The following is a 24,734-nucleotide window of genomic DNA, read 5'->3' on the forward strand; positions in this document are numbered from 1 at the left end:
TTCCTTATCTACTTTTTATTTCTTATCATTTCTACATTTTCAGAGGCTCTGGTTTATTTGCGATTGATACAACATCGCCCCCTGGTGGAAATGAATAGAAATGAGCCTGCTTGATTTAGCAAGAATTTTAGCAGTCCATTAAACACTGTTTTGTCTGAAGCCCCAGCCCAGTGCTCTCTTCAAACAAAATCACACACAAAACCTCAACAAAAAAGCAAAAACAAGCTTCTCGCCCATAGGTTTAAAAATATTTTTTAAAGATTTATTTAATGTGTGTGTGTGTGTGTGTGTGTGTGTGTATACCTACAAAAGCCAGAAGAGGGTGCTGGAAACCTTGAAGCTGTAGTTACAGGAGGTTGTAGGCACCTCACGGGCACTAGGAAACAAACTATTTCCTCTAAAAGAGCAGCAAGCAATCTTAACTGTTGAGCCATCTCTCCAGCCCTGCCCCTGTGTTTGTGGCCAATCCCATACCTCCTAGGAGGTTCAAAACAGGCCTTATTATTCACAAACAAAAAGTACCTCTCTCCAAACTTTAATGGCATCTTTGCCGAGGATTGCTTACCTCGATGAATAATCTTTCCCGGGGCCAAAAACCCTACCGAGGTTCCGCAATGTACACGAGAGGTTAAGGGCTCTGAATAGACCTAAGTTAGGGAGCCAGGTTAAATTACTCAACTCAGCAATTCTCAAATTTACATTATCACAAGACACATTCCCTCCCTCCCCCACACTTTTTGACATGAAGAACACTTTGTGTCGTATGTCATTTAAAATAATTGCTCTGTCTCCATTACTAAATTAGCTCCTCGGTTGCATACACGACTCCATCTTCAACAGTGTTCATCCACTACGCGGTCAGCGGCTCCGGATCATTTGTGGTAACGGAGTATACACCCTCCGTGGTTACTATGGTAAATCCCTATGGGCAGCCTGACAAGATAGGGGACTGCTTAGGAGAGCCCTAAAGCACTCCTTTGAGTGGGGCTGAAGGTGTTTCTAGATACAGATGACCTACCTAATCGATGACTTAATCCTCGGACAGATTCGAGAATTAAATGAACTATTGGGAGAAGGTAGAGGTATTGGAGGAGAATTGGAGAGGAGAGCAGATAACTGGGAATGAATGCTTGGGCCCCATATCTCACCCCATCCACCCTGGTTCCTCCTCACACTACTTTCTTACAGACATGGATTTACCTTGTAGAACAGCTCTGTTCTACAAGGTCCTCCCTGGCGCGATGGGCAGCAACTATGAGCAAATTAATTCTTTAGGTTGTTTCTGTTGGGTGTTTGGTCCCAGAAACAACAAAACACGCAGTGACAGACACAAAGCTGCTCCAAAAGCAGTGCAGCCTTCGCAGGCAACTCCGCCTCCATCAGCTTCCATCCGTACCTGCTGGAGGGGGGAAGTGGCTGCCGCCTACACTCGGTTAAATACAGAGGTGAGGGGTGGGGGTAGGGGTGGTAGCGGGGGTGGTCAGCACTGCGTGGTCCTATCTAGTGAGATGATAACACTTCCGTGGTTGGCTCTATGACCTGAGAGGATCACGTACAGCTCTACGATGGACAGGGAACCAAGTATTTCCCACACATTAGTCTCCTCTGGTGTGCTTACGTGCTTCTGAGCCAAAGATACAAAAATCCCTATCGCTTACATCATTCATATAAATTAGCACTCTATCCTCCCCAAATCTTACCCTATAGCACAAGAATTTTTAAATAGCACGTATTTTGACAAAAATGGAGCTTTGTTCCCTGTGTCATTCCTGGCAAGCTTTCTACGTCTACTGATACGCATTGCGTAATTACTAATTTTGGAAGCAAAGAAGGTCAGACCTTCAAGCAGTGGGAAAGTTATGAGACCCGGTTATGGGCCTTAACTTGTGCTTTGACCCATGTCATCTGGATTATTTGCTGTTACTTGGTGTCAGCTACAGCTTTGACATGGAAGCTGGGGTCCTGAGGGTACGGATACATTCCATCACCAGCCTGGTGGCTTCCAGAGCAGAGCCCCAGTGCACTGAGATGCCCCCACTCCCATGGCCGTAGTTGTGGACCACAGGCAGCCTCTGTTCCCCACGGACCAGGATCTCCTTCTGCAGCCGCACCCCTGGCCTGCTGGGCCTCAGGCCCACTTTCTCTTTTATGTCACGGGCTCTGTGGAGGGAAGGCTCGAGAGCACAGCATCGAGAAAAAATCTCTCTGCTAAGTTCTGCATCTGGGGAGAGATTCCAGTCTCCTTCCTGTCTAGTTCCTCCCAGGGTTACATAGGACGTACCGGGGTAAACGTAAGTCAGTCCGCCCCCGTCTCGGATGAAATGCTTCACCCAGGGGGCCTGTGCCTGGAGCACTTGACCCCTTACTGGGGAAATCAAGGGGTCTCCTACAAGTCGTCGGCTTCCCAGGCCTGAGCAATTGACCACGATATCAAAAAATGGCTGCAGCTCCCACAGGTCGTCTATTCTCCTGGTGAGTAGCAGACCTCCGCTTCCCTTTATCCTGGGAAAGAGAGACTGGCGTGAGCCTTGGCAGCCACCTGCTCACCCACTTCCCAGAAATGAAGGGCAACTGGAACAAGAGGCTTTCGGGCACTTTGAGGGCTCCCGCGTCGCACCACAGTCTGGCTCCGTGCTTGGCCAGTGGAGACTCCTATGGTTAATCTTTGGAAATCCAAAACGGAGAAAATCATGTCTTGCTCCTATAACATTCTACAGAGTTCCCCTATCTAGATGCAAAACAAATACCAAATTGATCTGTGCTTTAGACACCCAAGTGTTCCTTGTTCAGATACTACCCGTCTCCACTCTGTGTCACACGGTGTTTATTCTTGCATGTGCCTTTGTATCCATCAGCTCTCTACTAGATGGTTGCTCCGTGCTCTCTGTCTCTGTGTCTCTGTGTCTCTGTCTCTCTGTGTGTCTCTCTGTCTCTGTCTCTCTCTCTGTCATACACACAAACACATGCTCACTCACAGGGTAAGGGGGGATGTTTTCATCAAAAGAACAATATAGAGAGCTGATGGAGTAATGGCTTCTTATTGTTGGGCCAAATGAGAAAAATGGCTTAGCAAGCCTTGTAATCATCGTTGAATTGTAGGATAATACACAGCATAAAACCTAACCACAGGGCCATTTTTTGTGTATACAGCTCAGTGGCCCTAAGCTCATTTGTGCCATTGTATGACCCTTGTCACCACCCATCCCAGGGACTCTCTTCATATTGAATGTGAAAATTCTGTAGCCATTTAAAAAAAAAAATAAGCCCAGTAATCTTGTCATCATAATCTTAATCCTTTATAATCCTATAATCTTATTCCAGGTTTCTTATAGGATACAGGGGATTTAATATAAGAGACTCTTGGCAGTTCTGTTCAACAGACGCAGGTTGATGTTCTAGAAGCAAAACACTGCTAAGAGGAACAAAAATGTAGTAAGACATGGTGTCTTTCTCAGGGGCCAGAGAAGAACTGGGAGAGAGTGTAGCTAGCTGAAAGAGTGAAGTGTTAACATATAGATATGTGCGTGTACACACACACACACACACACACACACACACACACACGAACACACACAATCAGTTCCATCTCTGGATAACTCTGACAAATAGACTGGTACCACAGAGACATCTGTCTCCCTGTCTGCTGTCACTCAAGAGAGAGCACAGGGACAACGTGACTGACAGCAACAACAGAGGTTTGGATGCCTGTACCCCCCCTGCCTCTGAGACAGCAGAGGTGCACACGCCAGTTCTCAGCATGCCCCTCTTCCATTCCAGATGAATAAAAGCTTCACAAGAAAGAAAACACAGGAAAAGCCAGAACCGCCCAGACATAGTCGCGTATAGATGTGGCTAGAAATGGCATAGCTTCATTGCTGATTTCAACGGAACAAGAAAAGACTCTGACTTTCCATGCCCACTTGCTAGCTGGGAAGTTCAACTGTGACTTGCACTGAGGTCTGCGAGGAACTGGCTTTCTGACGCCAGCCTCATTTCTAGAAAACACCACAAGTAGAGGAGAGTACAGGAGAGCATTGGCGTCCCCAGTGTCACAGACCCGACAGCTGCCTTCTCCACAGTTCTGCCGAGGGTGGCTGGTGATCAGTTCATCAATCGCCACATTCCTTTCCCTGTGGGGACTATTTCACCACTGAACAATTTGAAGGACAGCTGGAAACCTCTGGATTTGACTCATGTATTATATATACCAAACATTTACAGAAGACTGGCTATACTAGGCCTTCAAACCTGGAGTGCACTTTCTTTCCATTCAGTGCAAGAGGACATTTCAGGCACCATTGTTCAGCCTGTGTATCCTTGCTTGTTATTCAGAAAACCAGTGGAAGGCTTTGGCATTTTACCTGGGACAGGAAAATCAAAGACCCTGGCAGGCATCCATGGGGCCACAAATAACCATGAAAAGTATCAGTGTGCTGGAGTGATTTGTATGAGTGAGAACAGAGCCTCTCATTTCATGGACATAAGTTTCTGCTCTTGCCATGCAACAATTTGGAAGCCAAGATCATGTCCGCTGGATGTACACTAACGGTCTGTCTTTACAGGTGAAGCCATTCTCTCAGGCGGAACAAGGCCACAGAAAGAGGAGAGAGTCAGTGCTTCGCAGTAACTCTAACCAGCACACTGTTTTGTGGTGTTTAAGACAGAAAGCACCAGCCCTACAGAAACATAGAATGGAAAAAGTGTAAGAGGCAGAAGGTAGGGAGGAGTTGGGGGGGGGCAGGGGCAGGGTAGGGGCAGGGGCTGGGCGGGGCAGGGCGGGGGCGGGAGCAGGGCGGGAGGAAGGTCTTCTGGACATTGTCATATAACCATGAACCAGCAGCAGCTATAGTGACAGGACCCACAATGCTTCATCATGGATGGGGAGGGGCTCAGGAGGCCCCACCCTTCCCTGGTAGCTTCTGGAGGAGAAGGTATTGTTTATTTCAGTGGGGTACCCACTGATAATTTGCCCATGCTCTAGTAATAACTGCCCCACCCCACACACACACACATACACGTTTTAATTAAACTCAGTGGGTCACAAAAAGGAAAAGAAGTACACAAAAGTAGGTCAGGGGCTATTGGAAGAAAGGTGAGCTACTTACTCTTGTTATGTTTTCTTTTGCCAGCTTGACAAAAGCTAGAGGTACTCTCCCGAAAAGAAGAAACCTCAATTGAGAAAATGCCGGCCATCAGATTGGCCAGTAGGCAAGCCTGTAGGGTATTTTCTTGAGTGGTGATTGAGATAGGTGTTGCCATCCCTGGGCAGGTGGTCCTAGGTTATATAAGAAAGCAGACTAAGAGTGGTGGCTTGAATAAAAATGGCCCCCATAGCCTCATAGGAAGTGGCATGATTAGGAGGTTTGGCCTTGCCTTCTGGTCTTCGCTGGTGCGCAGAGCAAACCCGGAGCATCAACTCTGCACCCAATCCCCCAAAGCCCAGAGAAGGCTGGACTCCTAGGAGCTCTAACACGCCCAGGATCGTAATTATCTAATATGAGGATGAGGGCATGTTTGTGTTTTTTTCTGCAGGATGCTATAGGAACATGGTGGCTGCCAGGGAGATTGGTATGACATGCTGATGCTGGGACAAAGAAACATGCTGACCCATGAGATGGCTGAGTGCCCTGACAATGGTGACTGGGAAGCTGTATTGGACATATGTTCCTGATCCACCTTTGCTTGCCTATATCCCAGATGGGACAAGCTGCCTTGCCTCAAGTTTTTAGACCTTGTGGGATAGAGAATCAAAAAGAAAAGTTATAACAACTCTTGTATTTTTCTTAAATGTGACCAGTTTTTCAGACTCAATCATGTACTGGTCTAGAAATCAATCCAATATTGGAAATAACAGTCTTCATTTGGAAGGCTGGTTCTGGACATTTTCAGTGACATATTGGGAAATTAGCTGCGATTCTCTATGATGTTATGTTAGCAAAAGATAAAGCTGGGACAGAATCTGGATTTCAAACAAGTGTCAGTACGTGTGTTATAGCTCTTTTAATTGTCAAATTAAAATTACTTTTTTCTACAGTATTTAATGTAAGCTGTATTAATTGTGTATTTTCTAATTGTGTTAGTGTGTTGAAACCTGGCATGTCTGTTACAGGGTTCTATCAACCAGCTTTTGTCTTATTGCCTTGAGTATCACAGAACCTTGTTATTCTGGAAAAAAGCTAGCAAGTACTGGAAGAAGTGAGTCAGGCTTTAAGCAGAAGAGGGTCGTGGGTTTGATTATTGCTGGTATAACAGCTTTAATTACATTAATTGCTAGCACCACTGCTTCTGCAATTGCTTTGGCACAAGTTAAGACAGATAATTTGTTAATCAATTAGCAAAAAAAAACAAAAAAAAAAAAAAAAAAAAACCATAATAATAAAAGAGGATTTAGATAGGCATTTGGAACAATGGATTGATGCTCTTTATCCTATTCAGATTATTGGAAGGAGGTTCAGAGTTTAAGAGTAAGGAGCCATCTCGAGTGTCATGCCAAATACCAATGAAGTTGTGTTACTTCTAAAATTTACAATGATAGTCATTATAATTAGGAAAAAGTTTAAAGACACTTGCATGGTATTTGGCATAATCCTAACACCTCTCTGGATGTTTTAACTTTGCACAGTGAGATTATGAATTTAAAGAATGCTGCTCTGCTGAGCTTTGATGCTGCAGATAATGCTGATAAAAATTATCCATGGCTTAAGGTCAGTATTTCCATTTTGGTTAAGTGTCAAGAATGGCATATATAGCTTGATCATGCAGCCTTTTTTGTCCTGGGAATACTTTTATTCCTGCCCATCATGTGAAAGTTTGTCTTTAACAACATCAACATATTGGCAGCCAAAGTATATGACTTGAAACTGAAAATGGACCCCCAGACAGAGTTATTAATTTGACAGGCTGACAAGCCAAGGACAGGTAAGATTCTGCACAGAGCCTTACCAACCTAAGACAGAAATGCATTGCTTTTGATAATACATATTCCATGATGGGAAAGGAAGGCATTCTTGTCAAAATGACCTAAGACAGGCTCAGTCTTGTTTATGAAATAAAAAGGGGGTGATGTGGAGAGCTTTTGGGGCTGCTTGGCAGGAATCTGACATTGGCCAAGGACAAGGAAATGGGCTTCAGGCAGGAATCTGACATTAGGCGAGAACAAAGAAATAATTTCAGGCAAGAAAATAAATCTTAGGCTAAAACAAAGAAGTAAGCTTCAGGCATGAAGATGACTTTGGGCTAGGACAGGGAAGTAGGCTCAGATGTTTTGGTCATCCTGATAAGCCCTTAGAAACAGTGGTCACTGGAGTGTTCATGGAACTTTATTACCTTGCTTGTTCTTTGACTGTTTGCATCTGTTGTATTGCTAGTTCCTCAACTTAGAACTGACCTTAATATTTGCATGTAATTAAAATGGTATAGAAGCAAAAAGGAGGAGGATGGATAACACCTGAAATATAAATAAATAAAATATCCCGAAAAAGGAGGTTTGGCTTTGCTGGAGTAGGTAGGGCTTTGTTGGAGGAAGTGTGTCACTAGGGGAGAATGGGCTTTGAGGTCTCAGAAGCTCAAGCCTGGCCAATGTCTCATTGTCACTTCCTGCCACAAGTAGATCCAGGTATAGAGTTCTCAGCTCCTTCCCCAGCACCATGCCTGCACACTGTCAGGCTTTCCACCATAGTGATAATGAACTAAACCCCTGGACTGTAAGCCAACCCCAAATGAGTGTTTTTTTTTTATAAGAGTTGCCATGGTCATTGTGTCTCTTCAGAGCAATAAAACCCTAAGTAAGACACCAAGCAAGCCATGCAGAGCAATCCAGTAAGCAGCACCCATCCATGGCCTCTGCATCAGCTCCTGCCCTGAGTCCTGACTTTCCTTCATGATAGACTGTGATCAGAACATACAAACCAAGGAAGCCCTTTCCTGCCCACGTGACTTTGGCTGTATTTTCTCACAGCAGCAGAAAGCAAACCAGGACAAAGGGTTTGAACAGAGGAGGCAGAGGCATGAGAGGGGGTAATGAGAACTGAAAACAACTGAAAGTCCTTATATGCATGGCACTGTCAAAGACTAAAAGCAGACAGGTACTGGGAAAAGACTTGGGGAGCCAGCCGTCTACCCCTCCCTATCCCTGCAACCCATCAGCTCATTGTGAAGCTGAAAGAAGCAGGCCTGACACCAGGCAAGACAAACCACAGCTGCTGCAGATGTTTTCCTAGAAAAACAAGAGGGGTCAAGGGTCAAGGGTCAAGGCCAGGCTCTGTTATCTATGGGCAGCTCTGTTTCACATCCTATTTAACTACAACCATTTAAACTCTTTAAAGGCTTTACCTGGTTGCTCTTTTAAAAAAAAAAAAAAAAAACAAAAAAAAAAAAAAAAACAAAAAAAAAAAAAAAAAAAAAAAAACAAAAACAAAAAAACGCTATCTTGGCTTTGTTTTTGTTTTTCTTTGATAGGCTGTGGGTTCCATGTGCTAGTCTTTGAACATTCTGTCCTGGGCTCCATCATTTGAATCAGAATTCAGGGTTTTTTTTTTTTTTTAATTCAGGGAAATAAGTAGACTTCTCAGCCTTAGGGTTCATGTAATTTTCTTAAATTCGCTGAACTTGTTTCCTTAACCATAGCCCAGGGATAAGCGAGTGCCCAGCTCAAAGAGTAGTTAGGTCTATGAGAGAATTCAATAAATGCAAATGTTCTTTTCTATTTCAACAGCCCTTGCCGGGAGCTATGGTAAGAGTCCAACATGTCACAGGAGAGGAGCCAAGCGAGCTTTGGGAAGGCCTGGCCAGGCTTGTTGTGCCGAGTCCCTTTTGGATTGGCTGGAGGAAACTTGCTGCCTATGTCCAGAGACAGATCAGCCAGGGCTATCTGACTGTGAGTGCATGGTGCTGCCTGGCCATCATTATATATTTCAGGGATATGGTTTGTACATGCTCGGCCTGGGGACTGGAGCTATTAGAAGGTGTGTCTCTGTGGGTGTGAGTTATAAGACCCTCGCCCTAGCTGCCTGGACGTGAGTATTCTGCTAGCAGCCTTCAGATGAAGATGTAGAACTCTCAGTTCCTCCTGCACTATGTCTGCCTGGTTGCTGCCCTGCTCTTGCCTTGATAATAATGGACTGAACTGCTGAACCTGTAAGCCAGCCCCAATTAAATGTTGTCCTTATAAGAGTTGCCTTGGTCATGATATCTGTTCACAGCAGTCAACCCTAACAAAGATTATCTCTGTATTTCTATCTCTATCTCTATCTCTATCTCTATCTCTATCTCTATCTCTATCTCTATCAAGACCCTCACACCAGTGTAGAGAAGGAAACTGTATCCAGAAGCCAGATATGAACTTAGATGACCAGGTCCCTAAAAGTTGCTTTTACAACCATACAAAGCTGCTATTACAGAAGTCGGGGGGGGGGGGGGACAAACCAGGGCTGTAAAAACACTCAGTTGCTTTCCTCTGGGACTTCCGGCAACTGAGCGAGACCCCATCCTGTAGAAGGAGCACACCAACGCCTGAGGACCCGTGAGGAAAAGGCAGCTGTATTGACTCAGAGCACTGAGGCAGAAGGAGGGGCTCTGTTGGAGAAGCACTGCAGAGACGGGCAGGAGTGCGCAGAGAGCTTTGGGTGGGAGAGCAGGGCAGGGCAGAGGGAACAGGTCAGTGCAGTGGCAAACTCACTCCACAGAGCTGCCCAACCATGCCCTGGGACCACTCACCTGGGACCCACCTATGAGACACATTCTAATCTTTAAATAGGAACCTGATGAAGAGAAAAGGAAGAACAGTCGACACCTTTAAATCATTTCAATTCTAAGTGGGTTCTAAGCTGGTGAACATTTCTTTGAGACAGACTATACCTTATTTTGAGAATGTTACCCAAGTAGTCCTCTGCATTGATAAGCTATAAGGGAAAACTCCTTTTGCAGACTAAGTCAATGCTGGAGACAAGGTAAAAGACTTGAGGTTGTGTCTCTGCAGACTACATGCCTGGGAAACTTCTGCGGCTAAGAGGAGAGGAAGGAGGCTGGTACCCTGCCCATGCCCAGCTGGCTTCTCGGGCATCGGTGCATCCTGCCTCAGAGGGTGAGAGCATCGATCCCAGTGGAATGGAGGAAGCTGGAGGTGGAGCAGGGCTGCCTGGAATTGAGATTCAGATCTGAGTGTGGAATGAACCCTGGTAGGAGCGAAAATAATCTAGACAGGCTTGTCCCCTCAATATAGCATTCAGACTGCTGAAAATGGATCCCAAGAAATTAAATTTTCTCAGGAATCTCATGCTGGGGGAGGAAGGCTGAAACCCTGACTGTGTTAGACAGAGGGGGAGTGTCTCCTGGAAAGAGATTTGGGCAATTTGTTAGACCACGTGCAGAAAAGACTGCAGCTGGACACAGTGTGGTACCCAGAGCACTCCCTGACCAGAGCTGTTAGGTTACACATACCTCTGGCCTTCTCTTTGAACCCAAATCTAATTTTAGCACCCTGAAGGTGGATCTGGTTCTGGAGGGTGGAGTAGACCTCTTTGTTTTTGTCAGTGTGGCTAGACTGAATAACGCTCCTTTCTGTTAGTTTGCTGGTTTGTTTGCCCTGCTTTGCTTTTCACTGTTACCTGTGCGCTTTATTGGCTTAAGGAAGATGGGGTCAAACCTGGCTTGTTAGGGTCCACTCGGTATCTGAAGGAGGACATTCTCTCTTGATATGGAGTCAGGTCTCCTCACCCAAGAATGAATAGAAGCGACCCTGGTGGGGGTCTCTAGAGTCCATCAGAATGAGCTTTTAGTCACGGTGGGAAAGCAAGTTCGGAGTGGAGGTGTGAGAAACAGCGAGAGGCTTGAAGCCACACTGAGGGTGAAGAGGACCGTATGTCCACGCTGGACTCAAGAACAATGGAACTTGTGAGGGTTGTTTTAGGATTGCTGCATGTGCATTGTTAATCAGCTTTCAAGCTGACTCCCAGACCTCAACCCAAAGAACAGCACCTTCTCATCCGAGATCAAAAAACTACCACAACAAAACAAACAACAACAACAAAAAGAAACAAAAAACGAATCATCTATGTTCTATGTTCAGTCAATTTGTTCAAAAACAAGAGGAAGCCTAGTTTAAAGTTTGAGTTGGCAAGTCTTAAAGGGAGACCTAGTTTCTTCATAGCAACACATCCTGTCACCACGCCTGACGTAGCTCCCAGAGTTAGAGCCTTAAAATATATTTTAGGTTGGCAAAGCCGTCAGATGCATATGGTCTAATTCTGCCTTGACGTTATCACTAACTCCCTCACGGTGAGCTGCATGCTACTGCACACCTCTGGCAGTGTCCACCCCAGCCTGGCCAACTCCATGAATACATACAAATCACTCCAAGCACAACAGGCATCAGGTATAAGGCGGCCTCCAGTCCCTCGGTCCCTCGGAGGAGGGTATATGGACATGGCCCAGGGGTTCTATGGGCAGACAGGCCTGAACAGGAATAGTCATGCTCCCTTAGTCTGTAGAGGTGATGGTGAGGAAGGAGGTCCAGCCAGGAAGATGCCTCCAAGCAGACGAAGGCCTTAATAAACCCACAGGGGCTGCCGTACCTGCATCCTGCATCTGTTCCTAACAAGCTTACCACCAGCATCAGGAAGAGCAGGCGCCATCCTCTTTCCGCCTTTGACAGTGTCCTCTCAATTCATCCTTGCTTTTACCCAGGAATAAAACAACAGTGAGCACATTCAACTGTATCTGGGGCCTGTGTGGTCTCATACTCCTCTGACGGGCACTGGAGGACAGAAGGTAGGATATAGTGGCAGTCCCTGAGGGGATGCTTCGGACGAGCTATGCTCCAGTAGGCCCAGCGTGGGCTGCTGGGCCAGAGGAGCACAGGAGTCTGCCCCCGCACACAAGAAAAGGCCCTTGCAAGTTGGTCAAACATAAAGCTGGGACAGCCTGTCCCCTAGGTGATGTGCAGTGTAGGTGTGTATTTCTACATAATCGAGAAAATCACAGGTGTCAGGCAGGTGGGAGAACCCAAAGAATGGGAGAAAAACTCAGGGAGTCAATGCCTGCCCAGAAAAGACAGCAGGGATGCCAATGGTGTGGGCAGGGAGGTCGGCTGTGCGATCTGTGTGGGCCCTGGGACAAAGCCTGCGTCCTGGAAAGGAATCAGCTCGTCTAAATTATAGGCCTCTGGCACTGATAGGAAGCACCTTCTAGATGCCATCAAATACAGGGTGACTCTGCTCCCTTCAGAATAATTTACTTAGGTAGGCTGCCTGGCAGGAGACTTACTGCCTCTGTGATTCATTTCCTGAGATGGCAAGCAAAACTGCATGGGTGACTAAACCTCTGAGGGCATTTGCATGTCGGTTGTTCTAGGCATTCTTGGGCAATGTTTGAGCAGGGGTTGACCTTTGCTGGTTTTGGAAAAGAATGAATGATTTAAGTTATAATAAAATAATATGCTTGTCCTGGGTTGTTGTGATTTCCTAGCTAGCGCTGAGGATGAAGCCATTGCTCCAGTGCTCGCTGAGAGGAATGTTCCCTTTTGAATCAGGACACAGAAGGCTGAGTGCTCACACTGTGGGGGAGAAGGTGTAGGAGGCAACAGAACAGGCCCAAGTGTGAGGAGCAGCAGGGATTGTGTGGCTGCCCATCTGGGTCTGCCTAGCCCACAGAGTGAGCCCCAGATGCCCAATTCCTTCATGGTGGCTCTGCCCCACCTCCTGCCAGCCTGAAGGTCTCCCCTTGGACTGCTATGAGGCCCTGCCCTGTTTCACAATGCCTTTTATAAAAGAAAAGGGGGCGGGTAACCCTTGTCATCTCATATTGGCCATCTGGCCAGATGCCAAGCTCATTAGTTATATTTAAAAAAAAAAAAAAAAAAAGGAAGAAAGAAAAGAAAACTAAATTTCAAAATACCTCCAGTCCCAAACATTTTAGATATGAGTTCTTTACACCACAACCAAGTTTGAGAACTGACAGTGCATATGTTTTACAACCCCACCCACCCCCGACCCTCAACATCATGCAATGGCTGAGAAAATCATCAAATTTATTAGTGTGTCTCAAATGAAAACAGTCTTGCTGTGTATCCTAACAATCTAGACACAGGGCATGCTGAAACCAAGCCAAAATGAACGCTCAAAGGTTTAAGGTGCAAATTTTAAGGAAGCAAGTACATACTTTCAAAAGGTTCTCAATTTAAATGTTCTCAGATGCTTGCACAGACCACTGTGCAAGCCGTTTGTGAGCAGTAAGACCGCACAAGAAAGTCCCAGAGAGTCTGCTGTGTGCTTTATGAGGCTGTGCAATAATTTATCACCACGTCAGACAGGACAGAGCACAGAGACATTTCAACCAACCTTTTCTCCAGCCACGGGAGGTAGGCAGAAGCCTCGCACTTCAGGGTTGTAAAAGCCTGACCAAACAGGTACTGAGGGAATCGCTTCAGCTCAGCCTCTGTCATCTTCCGAAATCCCAGCACAACATCAGCCCAGAAAGGCACTTCTTCAGCGGGGACACTGCGAAATATCTGCCAACTGAAGCACCGGAAGTAGAAACTGCTCCTTACATTTTGTGAAGTTGTGTGTTTTTCATTAACTCCCTAAACTTCATTCATACACATCTCCCTAAAGCACTTTAAAACATTACTGCCTATAAACACAAAGAGGGAGAGATGAATTCCTCCATTCTCTTGCGTTCTGATGAGTGAGTAGCTAGATTTCAGATGTTCACAACTGAAGGCGTCAGATGCTTGTAAAGTTCTCACAAGGCTGGGACATTACTCAATGAGTAAGTCCCACTAGCATTCAACAGGTCAGATGTTTAACCCCCAGCAAGTCAAAAAAAATAAAATAAAAATAAATAGAATGTCTTTTTTAAAATTTTACTTGCTAGGCCAGGCAGTGGTGGCCCATGCCTTGCACTTGGGAGACAGAGGCAGGCAGATCTCTGTGAGTTCAAGACCAGCCTGGTCTACAGAACAAGCTCCAGAATAGCCAGGACTGCACAGAGAAACAAAACAAAATGAACAGAACTTTATTTTTTCCAAAATTCTTTTTCCATCATTTCCTTTACTTAAACGTGACTGTGCATTTTAGAGGAAACGTCTTTAATGTTTTACACAACCCTTCACATGAAGAAGAAAAGGAAAACATGAGGAATGCAAAGGTTAGCCTTGATTTTGAACAGATCTTAATCAGTAGGGTTTTGTTTGTTTTTGAGACAGGATCTCACCATGAAACTTTGGCTGTCCTGAAACTCACAATATAGCACAGGCTGGCCTTCAAATCATAGTGATCCTCCTGCCTCAGCCTCCTGAGTGCTGGGATTAAAGGTATGAATCACCAGACCTGGATAATGGAGGGAAGCAGGCACTTAAGTCAAGTTCTAGGTCATAAAGTGAGGGGTCACCAAGAGGAGCCTATGGAGGGGGCACTGGGGTCACAGCACAGTCGGGGTGGAGGGGGCAACAGTGCTATCGGTAGTTAACAAGAAGCTTGTGAACACTGGATGATTCCAATCAGAGTGCACTTCGTGAAACTTTCAAAGAACTAACAACAACAACACTTTAGATTAAAAAAAAAAAAAAAGGCCTGGAACAGGCTGCCAGTGGCTGCTCCACAACTGGACTTGTTCAGTCCTGGGCTGTTTCTGTCAGCAATTGGTGACTGTCCCTGTTAAAGACATGGCTGCTGACGTGCCACAGTTAGTGTCTCTAAGAACACCAGTGTTCACTCACAGGAGACCCCGAGAAGGAGGAAGTGCGGCTTGGGCCTTTTTCCTTGTCAATCTGCAAACCCTTCCTGGGTTCGAGGCCCTCCTTCACAACTTCAGTGCAGTCACTTCCTCCTCCAGCAGGGCCCAAGTCTAAAATGTTAATTATCTTGCCGGGAGCTCATAAGAGCCCTCCTTGGTCCCTAGTTCCCCACACCATTAAGTTGGGTTTTGTTGTTGTTGTTGTTGTTGTTGTTGTTATTTTTGTTTTGTTTTGTTTTTGTTTTGTTTTGAGACAGTGCCTACCTATGTAGCTATGGTTGTCCTGGAACTCACTTTGTAGACCAGACTGACCTCAAACTCACAGATATTCCCCTGCCTCTACCTCTGGGAGTTGCCACCATGACCCAGTTTAACTATTAAAGCCCTTCAAGTTCCTCTTAGGCATTTCTCTAATCCATCCACTCTGTCTTCTCACTATCAATATATCCTACCATTATCTCTCTTTCCCCTAACCTAGTCTCTCCACTACAGATAAAACACATTTACAATACAAATCTGAAGTTACCTCACTGTGTTCAAGACCCCCATGGCTTCTCAATACCATGGATTTACTTGAGTTTTCAATACACCACAGTCACATGAGACAGGTCAGTGTGTGTGCTGTCCTCTCTACCTGGACCTGTCTCCTGTGAGCCTCCCTCTGTCCCTTCATCTGTATGAACTTATACTCATCTTGAGTGTCTCGTGGAAACCATGTTTCCCTACATGGCTTCTGATGAATCTTTAAAGCAAGTGTCTTCTCTATCTCTCCAGCCTCCAGTCACTGATACTTCGTTTATAACTAATAAGATTTGGGAGATTCCCCCTCAGGCCAGAGACACTTGAGGACAGGACTGTGTCTGTCTTCTGCAAAATTCACTTAACGTGTATTTATTAAGCATTTATTGTATGTGAAATTCTTTATTGTCACCTCCCTAAGACCTAGAAGACCATCTGCAGAGAAGGTTGCCAAAAGTCCTCTTCAAAGAATGAATTGAAGATTAAGGTCACATCGAAGATACATGGGACATTTGTAAGGCCTTAATTCTGAAAGGAAAGAATATATGAACATATATGTTTCTAAAAATTAGAGGCAATATTGATGAATTTCTATTGGTTTTGGAACAAATTAAGCATGACCATAACACAGAAAATGACATGCCTCAATGTGGCTCAATAACTAACGTTGGAGAGAGAGACTAGACTCTGCCATTGATAAAAAGAAGTCCATGCTTCGTGTTTAAGTAAAACCTGCCATTTTGGGTAGGGGCTTGGGAAAAGTAAGGATTTTGCCATCCATCCTGGTGGTTCTATGGTGAGGGAAGGTGTGGGAGAAAGAATAGAAATTCTTCTGATACAAGTATGCACTTGATGCACACATGAACTTAGAAGAGGTGTCCTGGGGCCTGGCATCAGTTGGGTAGACTGGTACTTTTGCTTTCTTCTGTTTGTTTTTTTAAATGTTATTTGGTTCTTATATGTATATGTATGTGTGCTTGCATATGTTTATGAATACTGTATGTAGGCAGACACACAGAGGCCAGAGGGGACACCAGAGCTCCTGGAACTGGAGCTGCAGGTGGTTGTGAGTAACAGTGTGGGTGCTGGGAACTGAACCCAGGTCCTCTGTGAGAAGAGAAAATCTCCTAACCACTGAGCCATATCTCCAGTTCCAAGACTGGTACTTTTTAAATTGTATTAATGTCACAAAGATAGAATTGTCCTTGAAAACATCCCTCTGCTCTTTGGAAGGCTGTGCTGACACATAGGATAACATGGGTGACAAATGTTTTTTAATGACACCAAGACCTGAATTAAAGTTGCTAGATCATTTAATAAGCTCTGCCTAGGAGAATGTAGGATGAAATCATCACGTTTTGAGAGCTGTCTGTGTTAGAAATGTTAAATTGAACACATCATTAAACCTCACTTAATTATGCATCTCCTCCCAATCAGATATTAACAAACAAATAGAAACGTATAGATCATCTCAGAAATACTATTTTCCAAATGACACTCGGAGAGATAATTTTAGGACTGGAGAGATAGCTCAGTTGTAGAGGGCCTAGTATGTACAAGGCCCTAAGCGCAATTTCCACCGCTATCCCTCCCCCAAAAAGCAACTTTAGTGATGCATGCACAAAACTTACTTTGGGGGGCATCTTGTTTTCTAATGATTCTCAAATAAATTAGACACTCCTCTGCCTAAGATCTCTGCCATGCCTGTACCCATCTCTTGGCTTTCCATCAGCTACGCCACATTCCACACACCCACACTCGGGGTTTATTTGCTATTCAGGACCTTTGCTTGTTTTCTCCATATTTGCAAGCCATTCCACATTCCTTCAGTAAATATATATATATATATATATATATATATATATATATATAAAATTTATAAATATATATAATATAGTATAAATAAATAATGTATTATACACATATTATGTTATACATATATATGTATGTTATACATATACAGTATATTACACATATACAATGTATTATACATATATAATATATTATATTGTATATTATATAATATTAAATATTTTATATATGTGTATGACAAGAAATGGCAGTGGTTATTTATTGTTGAAAACAAAAATGGGGCTGGTGAGATGGCTCAGTGGTTAAGAGCACTGACTGCTCTTCCAGAGGTCCTGAGTTCGATTCCCAGCAACCACATGGTGGCTCACAACCATCTGTAATCTGATGCCCTTCTCTGGTGTGTCTGAAGACAGTGACAGTGTACTCATATACATAAAAATAAATAAATCTTTAAAAAAAGAAAACAAAAATGAACAATTCCCCTAACTCTGTAAGCAGCGTTTCTCAAGTTCTCAGAAGTCTTTTCTTTATCCTCCCTGGGGCTGATAAATGCTCTGCTGACCTCTGCTCTCTACCTTGTTTTTGTCTACAACAACTTCAGATTCCTTTCCTTACCCGGACACCAGGTGAACACCCGCATCTGCAGCCTCTGCAGACTTGGCGATTTCAGAAAGATGCTGGAAGGTCTCTCTAAACCATCGCTTCTGTGTGGACACAGGAGTATCTGCAGGGTCACAGAGAAAAGCAAAGGATGGTGTGAAGGAAGTGGCCATGACTGTGACTTCTGCCACGAGTGTGGTCACGGAGGAGCATTTCGACAGAGTTCCCAGAATTTTGAATGTTGATGGGCCTATCTGACTCACTCTTGCAATGCTCTACTGAGGGATGGGAAACAGGCTCAGAAAGACAAAGCATGTGGGGCCCGAAGCATTGGCATAGGCATAGTTCCAAGATGGCAGCCTGAGAAGGACTGGGTGTGTGTGTGACTGGGAAACCCAGCCAGGCACATTTCTGGGACAATAGAAAGAACTAAGAGGTTCCTTGTAAGAGGGATGGAAACACAATAGGTGACAAGCAGGGACCTTAGGTCAATATGGATCTATTAGTAGCAAGACTTTTAAATAAAGCACTGGTTATAGAATCAATAAATATTTCTGTAATACTGACTAAGCATTGACATCAATAAAAAGTGTGCCCATGTGAGTGCCACACTCTCTTCCCAAATTGCAGATGGGCTCGATTGTTTAGAGATAAAGAAGAAATAAGAGTCATGCTGCAGAATTATGTTAGACCTCAATGGACCGTCCTCCAGTGACCTATGTCAGTGTGGAGAGCTGATTTAATATGCATTCCCATGTTCCTGCCCCCAAACCCTAAAAACAGCAGACGAGTGGCTAAGAGCAATCATTCCCAAATAACAGACAGTTCCAATTCAACTGTGGACTGAGCAAGCATGCTGACCTAATTCATATTCAAGTGCTGGTCGGGCAAGACTGTCTTAGCCAGAGTGGCAGGAGTAATTGCAAATGCTGATGAAGGGCTGACTCTGTGCAGGGCACTGTTTTAAACTCTGTGATTAGCTCATTTAATCCTCACAAGAGCCTGACTCTGGGCAGACATGGAGCAGAAAATGTTTGGTCTGAATCATGTCTTAGGAAGAAGTCCGGGGAATGAATCAACGGCTTCATCTAACAACAGCAGAAAGAAAACGAAGCTGACCCAGGAGACCAGGGCACTCAGCCAGAGAGAGAGCGCGGAGGCCCCTGCGATTTGGCAGAACTCTCAAATGAAGTGCCTCCTTTAAAGATGACTGGGGGACACCAGGCAATCTTCAGGATCACCCATGCTTATCGTAAGCAAAGGAACTCTGGGAAGTGGTCTCAAGAAAGGTGCCTGGTGTGAAATTAGCATCTTACAAATATACCCTTCTCTCACCTGGATACGTAGGAGGAATGAGCATCCCAGCGGCTACATCACTGGTGGTATCAGGAGTGAACCTGTCTGAGATGACAGTAATGGAACTTCCGGGGACCAGCTGGGAAATGCACACGGCGGTAGACAGCCCTATCACGCCAGCTCCGATGACCGCAATGCACACCATGTCCACGGCCTAAGGAGGAAAACTCAACTGAATGACCTTGCTTAGGGCAGTATTCTGCCCTGATGGAGTCTGACCGTACAGTTCCTTCCTTACATCTGGCGGCCTCTCTGATGCTTCCGTGGGTGCAGCAACCCTTTTTTTTAAAGATTTATTTGTTTTATGTAAGTACAAACATACCAGAAGGGGGTATCAGATCTCATTACAGATGGTTGTGAGCCACCATGTGGTTGCTGGGAATTGAACTCAGGACCTCTGGAAGAGCAGTCAGTGTTCTTTTTTTTTTTTTTTTTTTTTTATTTATTTATTTATTTATTTTTTTTTTTGGTTTTTCGAGACAGGATTGTTCTGTGTACCCCTGACTGTCCTGGAACTCACTCTCTAGACCAGGCTGGCCTCGAACTCAGAAATCCGCCTGCCTCTTCCTCCCAAGTGCTGGGATTAAAGGCATATGCCACCGCTAAGCCATCTCTCCAGCCCACAGCAACCCTTTAAAGTCTCCTTCCATAACTAACAGTGCGGACATGGAGGCCTCTTCACAGGCAGTCGCTACAATCACCCTAGATTTGCCTGCTGTGCCCCAGCATCGATCACGTGGCATTTGGGGGTAGAATTCTAGTCATGGTGACCTTGCCTGAACTTTTCTGCTATGGGCAAATCCTAGGGAGTGCTGGGGAGGTAAAGTAGTCCTGATAAGCAGCTGAGCTGTGACCTCTGCTCCTGGGACTCTGGGGAGCAGACACAGGGGTCATCTCTGGCTGCCACATATGATTTCATAACACAAAGGAATGGCCCGTGGTCTTTTAGCCTCTGTGCCCTCATCTGAAGATGACACCAAATGAATTCTTATTAGCTCCTTTAAGTGGTAAATGACAGACCACGAAGGCTGTCTCCCAAATAGATCCCTTGTGGGAGGGTGTAGGGAAAATGTAGGTACCAGGTGCCTGTGCCAGGCACCCCAAGGCTGACATCTCGTGTGGAAGGTATAGAGTAACTTCAGTGTTCTCCAACCTCTCCGCAGAGGCAGCAGGAATCCCTTACTCCCTGCTGACTTGAGTGCGCCCGTGCCCAACTCCCTCTCTCTGGCTCAATGTTCCAGTTAGCCATTGCCATTCTTTGAGGGTAAAGGTCTAACACTCAGCCAGCTGTTTGGGTTGTCAGCCTAAAAACCTGCCCCTGGCACAATCCCTTCCTGCACCGGGCAAGGTGGAGTCAGCCATGGCAGAAGACATCACGAGGTCTGGCTATGGGTGGTTCCCTGCCTCCTTCCTAGATCCTCTCGACTCCCACTCTGTGAGCCTTTGAAGCCTTTCAGGAAGGTTTATGTGTGCTTTTCCTACTACTGAGCTGTGTGCGTTTCTGAGCAGGTAAGCTGAGATGTCAGACTGCCGGGGCTGAGGAAGACAAGAGAAGGGTCCCGCAGGAGACAGACCAGGGGAGAAGGCTGGGAGAGGGAGGTCCTGCACGTGTTTCCAGAGGAAGGTAATAGAAGACAGACAGCCATGATCTTACTAGCCACCATTTGTTTCGCAGTGCCTTTGCCTGCCCAGCAGCCTTTCTCCACAGCTCTAATAAGTTAACACGAGGGTGAAAGCAATCGGTGGCTAAGAATAACCAGCTGTCAGTGGAGTGGAAAGAGAGCCAGAAACAGGAAGGATCCTGGTATAGTGTGACCTGTCAATCTCTGGCCCCAATCCCACCAAGACACACCCCTAAAATCCCAGAATGCATACAGAACAACCCCTGAGCCAAAAATGAGGATTCAAATACCTGTCTCTGAAAAGGCAGTCTGTTATCCACCGGAGGCCCTGGCACCAACACTTGTTTTCCAGTGACCTGTTAGCCTGGTCTCCTAAGAGACAGGGAAAACAAAACTCCTTCCCATTGGGGAAATTATTAAGGACACTCTCTCTAAGCTTACACTCCATTGGTCCATGCAACAGTGTCTGCCTCTGACTCCCCAGCAGAGAGGAGCATGGAAGCTCTGTGGAACGGCCTCTCTGCCAAGCCTACAGGGGAACTTTCGTCCTCCACGACCTGTCTTTGTCTGGCTTCCAAGCACTTCAGCTTGCCACCAGCCTGGAGTTTCTCCCGCTGATGTGTTTGTGTGGTAAATAAACAGGTGGTCTGTCTGACTTCCAGAAAGTCCCAGCTAGAACCAAACGCCTGATTCCACGTTGCACTGTTCAAAGTTGTTGATAGCCAGCCCGGTTGGCAGCTGGACAACTTACTCAGAAAGTTAGAATGAACCAAATATTTATAGAAGGGAACCAGTATTTGCTGAGTGTCAACCGTGTGCAAAGCACTGATCACTTCAAAGTTGTTTGTTTCTAGAGAAGCATTTGGATGTATCACAGTAGTGATAATAATATATTTTAAAGATTTGTTTTATATTTTAATTGCTGTTGTCTGTTGGGGTATGTACACATGATTGTAGTGCCCACGGAGGCCAGAAGAGGGCATCAGGGGCCCTGGAGCTGGAGTTACAAGTGATTGTGAGCTACCTGGTGTATGTGCTGGCCGCTAAACTCTGAACCACACTGGAAGAGCAACGCATGTTAACCACTGAGCCATTTCTCCAGCCCAGGTACCATTTAATATAATAGTGTTAAATATATTTAATATATTAATATACTAATTGGGGATTTAGCTTTAGCCATGCCTGTGTTGCTGCTGTCCTATGGAATGAGATGTACCCTCCTTATTCTATAGAGATAAAAACTGAGGTTCCACGATACTGAGGAAAAGCCGGTGGTCTCTTGTGTGATAAAGACCATTCTGAGTAGCAGACTCCATGGTGCATGCTCTCAACCAAGTAGAGGTCTCATTATCAAAGCAGGGTCTTCGATGTCTTCACTTGAGCAAATCAATGGCTACCTTAGTCTGTTTTCCTGTCTGAAAAGAGGAGAAAGATGATTCCCTTTGCAGGTGGCTATGAGCCTCTGGTGAGCTCAGCTAGATAAGATTCTACACAAGGCCGTCCAGGTGTCAAAGGGGAAAAGAAAGGGCATTTTCCCTCATGCCCACAATCCCAAAGTCACAGAAAATGAGACATTTCTGTGACTAGAGGAATGGGTTCTTTCTCCATACACATCCAGAAACCAATAGAACAGATTCTCCAGCAGACACATCCAGTATAGCAGGATGCTCTTTCAATTCAATCCTGGCACCTTCAATTCAATTCTGGCACCTTCTCCCTGAAGATGGCATCTGATGTCACAGGTCAGGGCTCAGTTCTTAAGACTTACCTCTTATCAAAGGTCAGATGCTAATCTCAAACCTCAGGTTGTGCCCTGTGCCTTGGGTCTATCAATAGCACCACAAATCTGGGGTTCTAGGGGACCCACACTGGGTTCAATGCATTTGCCGCAGCACCTCACAGAACTCGGGAGTGCTTAGTCTGCTATAAAGGCTGAAGATGAAGGGCCAGAGGGAAACCGCTAACCCTGTTGTCTTAGTTGGGGTTTTACTGCTGTGAACAGACGTCATAACCAGGGCAACTCTTATAAGGACAACATTTAACTAGGGCTGGCTTACAGATTCTGAGGTTCAGTCCATTATCGTCATAATAGGAAGCATGGCAGCATCCAGGCAGGTATGGCTCTGGAGGAGCTGAGAGTTCTACATCTTGTTCTGAAGGCAAACAGGAGACTGGATTTCAGGCATCTAGGGTGAGGGTCTTAAAGCCTACACCCACAGTGACATACTCCCTCCAACAAGGTCACACCTCCTAATAGTGCCACTCCCTCGACCAAGCATATTCAAACCACCACACCTGTCTTTTTAGATGTTTATGTCGACTTACATTCATGGATGTGACTGGCCATAGCTTTGAGGATCGAATCTCACTTCTCTGGAGTCTGAGGGGGGGATGCTAAAAGCCTCTGTCTTCCAGTCATGCCTTGTTCTTTTCTGTGAGAAGAATCCCTCATGAAAGAGGCCCTTGTCAACAAAGTCAATGAGTCTGCATACAAAAGACACTCCTAACCCTCTATGTGCTACGAGTTTTAGGAGCTATTAGGATTTGGGAATGAAAACAAAATGTAGACTGCACTATATCCCAGGCAACATCCATATTTTATTGAACACGGCTATAAAATCAGGAAATGCTTACAGAGCAGTCCCTCTGTAAAGGACACTTCAAAGGCTTTAAAAGATTTAAGGATTTGTGTGTGTGTGTGTGTGTGTGTGTGTGTGTGTGTGATTTATTTATTTATTTATTTATTTATTTATTTATATTTTTCCATTCATTTACTTAATTGTTCACGCTGATCACAACCTCCAACTTCCTCCCAGTCCCCCCACACAGCACCCCTTCTCCTATCGCTCCCCTTCATCTTCTCAACCTGAGAAGGATGAGGTCCCCACTGGGTACTGACCCACCTTGACACCTCAAGTCACTGCAGGACTAGGTATATCCTTTCCCGTTGAGGCCAGCCAAGACAGTCCAGTTAGAGGCCTGAACAGGATCCACAGACAGGCGACAGACTCAGCGTGAGCCTCTGCTCCAGATGGAGGATATGCATGAAGATCAAGCTGCAGTCTGCTGCATATGCATGCGGAGGGAGGGGTGGCTAGGTCCAGCCTTGCATGCTCTTTGGTTGGTGGTTCAGTCTCTGGGAGCCCCCAAGGGTGCAGGTTAGTTGTCTCTGTCGATCTTCTTTCGGAATCCCTAGCTACTGTAGGTTCCCCAATCCTTCCCCCAACTCTTCCACAAGACTTCCAGAGCCCTGCCTAATGTTCGGCTGTGGGTCTCTATATCGGTTTTGGTCAGCTGCTGGGTGGAGCCTCTCAGAAGACAGTTATGCTAGGCTCCTGTCTGCAAGCATGATAGAGCATCATTAATAGTGTCAGAGACTGGTTCTTACCCATGGGATGGCTATTCCCTCAATGTCTGTGGCACTTGTTGGAGGCAGGACAATTTTTGTGTCGGAGTTTTTGTGGATATGTTCGTGTCCTTATCCCTCCAATGGGAGTCCTGCCTGGCTACAGGATTTGGCCACTTCAGCCTCCATATCCCTCGTGGCTAGGAGCCTCAACTAGAGTCACCCTCACAGACTCTCTGTAGCCTCCCCACACCTCTGGCACGTCCTAGAGATGCCACCCCACTTTCCCATGCTGATTTCTATGTACTCTCCCTGCCCCCTCTCCCAGCCTTTGCCTACATCTGATTCCAAACTGCCCCCATCCCTTCCACTCCCCACCCTCTCTCCTACCCAATTCCATAAGTTTGGTTTTGTTCCTTTATTTCTGTTTTTTTTTTCCTTTTTTGTTTGTTTTGTTTTTCTGTCTGTAAATACACACATATACTTTATTTTCCAATATTTCAAAACAAATGCTTCTTGTGAGTCTCATTTTATTTCAAGGGTACTCTCTAGATCAGAAGAGCTTCCTCGGAGGACCTTCCTTACAATTCTCCACGTGTAAATTAGATTTACATCCCTGTCATTTAGAGGATGACAAGTATGGGGGACAAGGAAAAGAATTCAGAGGGTGGTGATCGACCGATCGCTTTGGGTATTTCTTTCCTGTGTAACCTTGACTCTTGACTCACAGTCCAAACAAATAAACACAC

General features: G+C 45.4%; 1 protein-coding gene and 1 long non-coding RNA gene across 7 annotated transcripts in view; one reads left to right on the top strand and one right to left on the bottom strand.

The window, feature by feature from the left end:
• Window positions 1-21,068, bottom strand: Ddo (D-aspartate oxidase). 2 transcript variants are annotated; one of them, XM_034524540.2, is made up of 5 exons: window positions 20,930-21,068; window positions 18,997-19,171; window positions 17,677-17,785; window positions 13,335-13,511; window positions 1-2,502 (listed from the first exon to the last, which is right to left on the bottom strand). In XM_034524540.2, exons 2-5 carry the CDS (start codon window positions 19,160-19,162, stop codon window positions 1,935-1,937), a joined length of 1,020 nt encoding a protein of 339 aa, XP_034380431.1. In that variant the 5' UTR covers window positions 19,163-19,171; window positions 20,930-21,068; the 3' UTR covers window positions 1-1,934. The 2 variants fall into 2 exon arrangements, with proteins under 2 accessions (XP_034380431.1, XP_076773095.1); XM_076916980.1 differs by lacking the exon at window positions 13,335-13,511.
• Window positions 19,923-24,734, top strand: part of LOC143435279 (uncharacterized) — a 16,793-nt gene continuing 11,981 nt past the window's right edge. The window contains exons 1-3 of one of the 5 annotated variants that reach the window (XR_013105422.1): window positions 19,933-20,397; window positions 20,527-21,269; window positions 21,597-21,746. This is a non-coding gene — a long non-coding RNA (uncharacterized LOC143435279). Of the gene's footprint in view, window positions 20,398-20,526; window positions 21,747-24,734 lie in introns of all 5 variants that reach the window. The other 4 variants (XR_013105423.1, XR_013105424.1, XR_013105421.1 and 1 more) reach the window with 4 other exon arrangements.

This window comes from Arvicanthis niloticus, chromosome 20 (genome assembly GCF_011762505.2).
Source record: "Arvicanthis niloticus isolate mArvNil1 chromosome 20, mArvNil1.pat.X, whole genome shotgun sequence".
Taxonomy (NCBI): domain Eukaryota; kingdom Metazoa; phylum Chordata; class Mammalia; order Rodentia; family Muridae; genus Arvicanthis; species Arvicanthis niloticus.